This window comes from Limulus polyphemus, unplaced genomic scaffold (assembly GCF_000517525.1).
Source record: "Limulus polyphemus unplaced genomic scaffold, Limulus_polyphemus-2.1.2 Scaffold444, whole genome shotgun sequence".
Lineage (NCBI taxonomy): Eukaryota > Metazoa > Arthropoda > Merostomata > Xiphosura > Limulidae > Limulus > Limulus polyphemus.
In genome coordinates, this window is record NW_013666054.1 from 178,278 (window position 1) to 182,713 (window position 4,436).

The 4,436-nt window shown below is 32.5% G+C and overlaps 1 protein-coding gene across 1 annotated transcript in view; it reads left to right on the forward strand.

Annotated features, from left to right (window-relative positions):
• Window positions 1-3,699, forward strand: part of LOC106458318 — a 21,579-nt gene extending 17,880 nt beyond the window's left edge. The window contains exons 5-6 of the mRNA XM_013917821.2: window positions 367-507; window positions 2,930-3,699. Of these exons, the coding sequence (XP_013773275.2) occupies window positions 367-507; window positions 2,930-2,986 (198 nt within the window). The 3' untranslated portion in view covers window positions 2,987-3,699. The remainder of the gene's footprint in view (window positions 1-366; window positions 508-2,929) is intronic.
• The last annotated feature ends 737 nt before the right edge of the window (window positions 3,700-4,436 follow it).

Sequence of the window (4,436 nt, forward strand, 5' to 3'; positions counted from 1 at the left end):
GCGACTCTCAGATTGCGAGTCGAGCGCCCTAATCACCTGACCTTGCCGGGCCTCTCAGAAGTAGGCAGAATTAGAAGTTGGGAGGAATAAACTTTGTAATAATAGTTTTCATAATAAAGTGTCCATGAAATTAAGTCACAAAATTTCGAATAAATGTCGAGTTTTTTTCGTTTTATTCTTTTGATATTTAATGTCTGTTAATTATGTATTTATCTTTTTATATAATTTTAAGCGTCTAATTATCAAACACGAGTGCTACAACCGATATGCTAGCAATATTTAACAAAATTAGCATACTTTTATTTTTTATCAGTGAAAGATCACTAAAGTTATATTTTCTTCGTAATTTCCTGTCTACTATCCTAGGTAATGGAAAAACATCATGGCGTCTTCAATCTAAACCATCAAAGCCAATCGTCAAATCCTCATTGTGGATTCTGTGGTAAAAAGGCCGTCTTTATGTGTTCTGGCTGTAAACAGAACTGGTACTGTGGAGAGCCCTGCCAGGTACGTAAATTCCGAAATTCCCTTACTATTTTACATTAGAATCTTTCTTTATGTGCTGACCACTTAATTAATACATATTTGGAAAACAGCAAATTACATCAAGTATTAGATTTATAAAAATGTATATAAATAAGGAAAGATTGTTTGATTTCGAGCAAAACCACATTGGGCTATGTGCTGCGTCCATCGCAGTAAATCGAACCCCGGATTTTAGCGTTGTAAGTCCCTAACTGTCCCGCTGTCTCACTGAGTCACAAAAAAGGAGAAAAAATCTCACTTGAACAACAACAAAAAAATATTTTTATAGATTTCAACCTTGTATATAACGATATTACAGACATAATTGCAACTGAAATGTCTACTTATGTGTTATGTATTTACAAAATCAACCTTTTTTTTCATTAAATAACAGATTACCTCGAAAGCAATTATATTGCAGATTTTCTATTTATGTCTAATCCTTCTCATGCCCCCCCCCCTCAGTGGCACAGCGGTATGTCTGCGGACTTACAACGCTAGAATTTGGGTTTCGATACCCGTGGTGGGCAGAGCACAGATAGCCCATTGTGTAGCTTTGTGCTTAATTACAAACAAACAAACAAACAATCCTTCTCATGATTAACCATTTTACACTGAAAGAAGCATTTATGACGTAATCCAACTAATTAGCTCATGGACATCAGTTTTAGTTTGAAATGCATATATCTAATCCTTCTCATGATCAACCATTTTACATGAAAAAAAAAGCATTTATGACGTAATCCAACTAGTTAGCTCATGGACATCAGTTTTAGTTTGAAATGCATTCCAGGTTCATTTTACAGTATTTAGTTACACTATGCGCACGTTCTTTCTTATTTTTTTAAGTTACGTCCCACTAGATTTGCTGAATTCTGGATTGAGCTGAAGGTTTCATTAGGTACATGCCCAACACTTGTAATGTGACAACTAAAGTATTTTATCTACAATATTAACAATCTCCTGTGACGTTTCATCATAGTACTAATAACTATGTATTATCTACTGTTTAATATGTATCTTAAACTCGTGACGTCATCATGAACTGGCATTATATTTGAAATGAAGAAATGTTTTTAATGAAAACTGATATGTCCTGTTTATGGATTTGTTTGGAGTCATCATTTCATCTGGTTTGAACTAACAAACTAAGGAATTTGTGTTAATAAAAACATATATACAATCTGTCATTTTAAGAACTTGCGTGTAAAAGCTGAGGATAATTTGTTACAATATGTCACCCACTATACATTTGCCATATACATTGCCAGCCAGGCCTTTCGCCCAATACCAGGACACACGACTAATTATGAGACGCGTAACATTAAATTCGTTGTCATGGTTAGTGGCATATACGATAATCTAAGTCTAATTATTGTTTAGTAACTACTAATCACTAACTACTTTTTTGTTATCCCATGTTTTGCCGCTAATCTGTTTTCTGCGTCGGTAGTAGCCAGTATATTTATTTACATTTAGATACGGATAAAAATGTATAATTTTGCTCAAACGTTATTCAGTGATGTCAGTATAGTTTGGTATACACTTAGAGCCATTTGTATTTTAAACGTTGACTTGAAAAAAAAATGATGTTATTTGTTGTGTTTTTATGAAAAGGTAGAATATATTTTTTGTTTTCTTACTTGAACTTAACTTATATGCCACCCAATGGCACAGCAATATGTCTGTGAACATACAACGCTAGAAACCGGGTTTCGATACCCGTGGTGGGCAGGAAGAGCACAGATAGCCTATTGTGTAGCTTTGTGCTTAGTTCCAAACAAACAAATTTAACTTATACAATTTTTTAGATGCATTTAAAAAAGATTGAATAGGCTTAAATACATCTAAGTCTTGTAAAAAAAAATATTAACATTATTTTCTGTTCAAAAGTTTAAGGTAATTTTTATTTGTTTGTTGAGTTTCGCGCAAAACTACAGAGGCCTATATCCGCTAACTGCCCATAATTTTGAAATGATAGAATAGTGAGACGGTATCTGGTTCACGTCAGCTATTGCAGTATCTTGGGCTACTCCTGTCAGACAATGAGATTTGACTGTCACTCTTCTAACGCACTACTATGTTTGGGATTGGATAGCGGAGGCGCGAACCACAGAACCTCAACTTCATAGTCAGACACGCTAATCACCGAACCGCAGACGATTCTAAAAGTAAAATAATATATAGTTAATTAATTTGAAGTTTCACTAGAAACGGCTCAATCGCAAAAAAAGTACAAAAACATACTTATAGTTCTCTGTAGTTCGGTGTAAATGGATATTTCTTTTGTGTTATTTTTTACTTCACTTATTAGTGCTTTCATGTGAAAATAGATATTTCTGATGTGTGATTTTTTATACTTCAGTTATTAGAGCTTTCATAAGAAAATTTTCGTCTTCTTTAGGTGAAACATTGGCCTACTCATTCAAGATTCTGCAGGAACTTAAATCATTGTGTCTGACTGTGAAATTTTCAACATTTGTAGGTGCCTTTGCTTCTTTTTTTTTCTTCAGTTAAACCACGGGCACTATGTGTTATTCTTGAGTATTGAACGAATATTTCATCGTAGACTCCTATAAAGCTTGAGTGTTTGGGATAAAGACATGACTCCAAAGTTCTTCTGTATACACGAAGCTAAAAAAATAAAAGATGGTTTATACGAACTGTTCAAACGACACTTAACAAAGTTATATAGGACCAGAATTGAGCACATTCCAAAACAGGAATATGACCAAAGTTGATGTGATTTGTTTTTTGTTTAGCTCATCAAACATATTGGAAATTCCATTTCAGCTATTACCAAGGGAAGAATTAACGAGGAAGTTAATATTTGTTTTTTGTGTGTGAATACTTTAGACGTTATCCAGATTTACTCTTCGACAGGAATGTAAAAAGTCTTTCTTACATCTCTAGCAGTTGAGTTTATTTTAAACGTGTTCATTCAGTTTGTTTTGTGGTTTTTAAATGAAGGGAAACAACAAGAAGTTATGTGATATCAACAAGAACCTTTAAGTTTTCTTATGTATATTATTGTTTATTGTTTGTAGTACGTATAACCTGGGGCCGTGACCAACGGGTCTATAGCTTTGTGTGTTATTTTGCTTTTCTAAAAAAAAAAATAATAATAATATAAACATATTTTGTTTGTAATTTGTGATTTTTTTCCTTCTAGTCATAGACGACTCGTTTATTTTTTGTGTTTTTTTAACCCTATGCTGAAATTAAAAATACAAGAAAGGACAATGTGTTATCTATAATTATTGTATTTTACTCGTTTTACATTCAAATTCAGTACAATTACTTCAAATAATATTAGCTCGGATTCATAATGTTGCCAGAATCTTCATTTTTAGAAAGTGATATATTCATTAACTTAAAACATTACTTTGAAATTGTGGAAATAATCAGGCGAAGGCGTAACAAAATATCTTCAACTCTGTATTTTTCTGTGACAGCGACAGTTCAAGCAAATGATATTGCAAGAGTAATGTTATCAGCAATAATAAAACTCGGACCGTCAGAACACGGAATTAATATCTGTATAAAGCGACATAGCATATATATATATATATAATACTGATATGTCTAAGTAAACATTGTTATAAACAAACTCTGAAGATAAAATGATGAAATTAATCTAAAATCCAAACTTTTGTTTAAGTTTGATATAGAGAGTTTGTTATAGAGACTTTGATATAGAGACTTTGACATAGAGACTTTGACATAGAGACTTTGATATAGAGAGTTTAACATAGAGAGTTTGATATAGAGAGTTTAACATAGAGAGTTTGGTATAGAGAGTTTAACATAGAGAGTTTGATATAGAGAGTTTGACATAAAGACTTTGATATAGAGAGTTTGACATAGAGACTTTGATATAGAAAGTTTGATATAGAGAGTTTGATATAGAG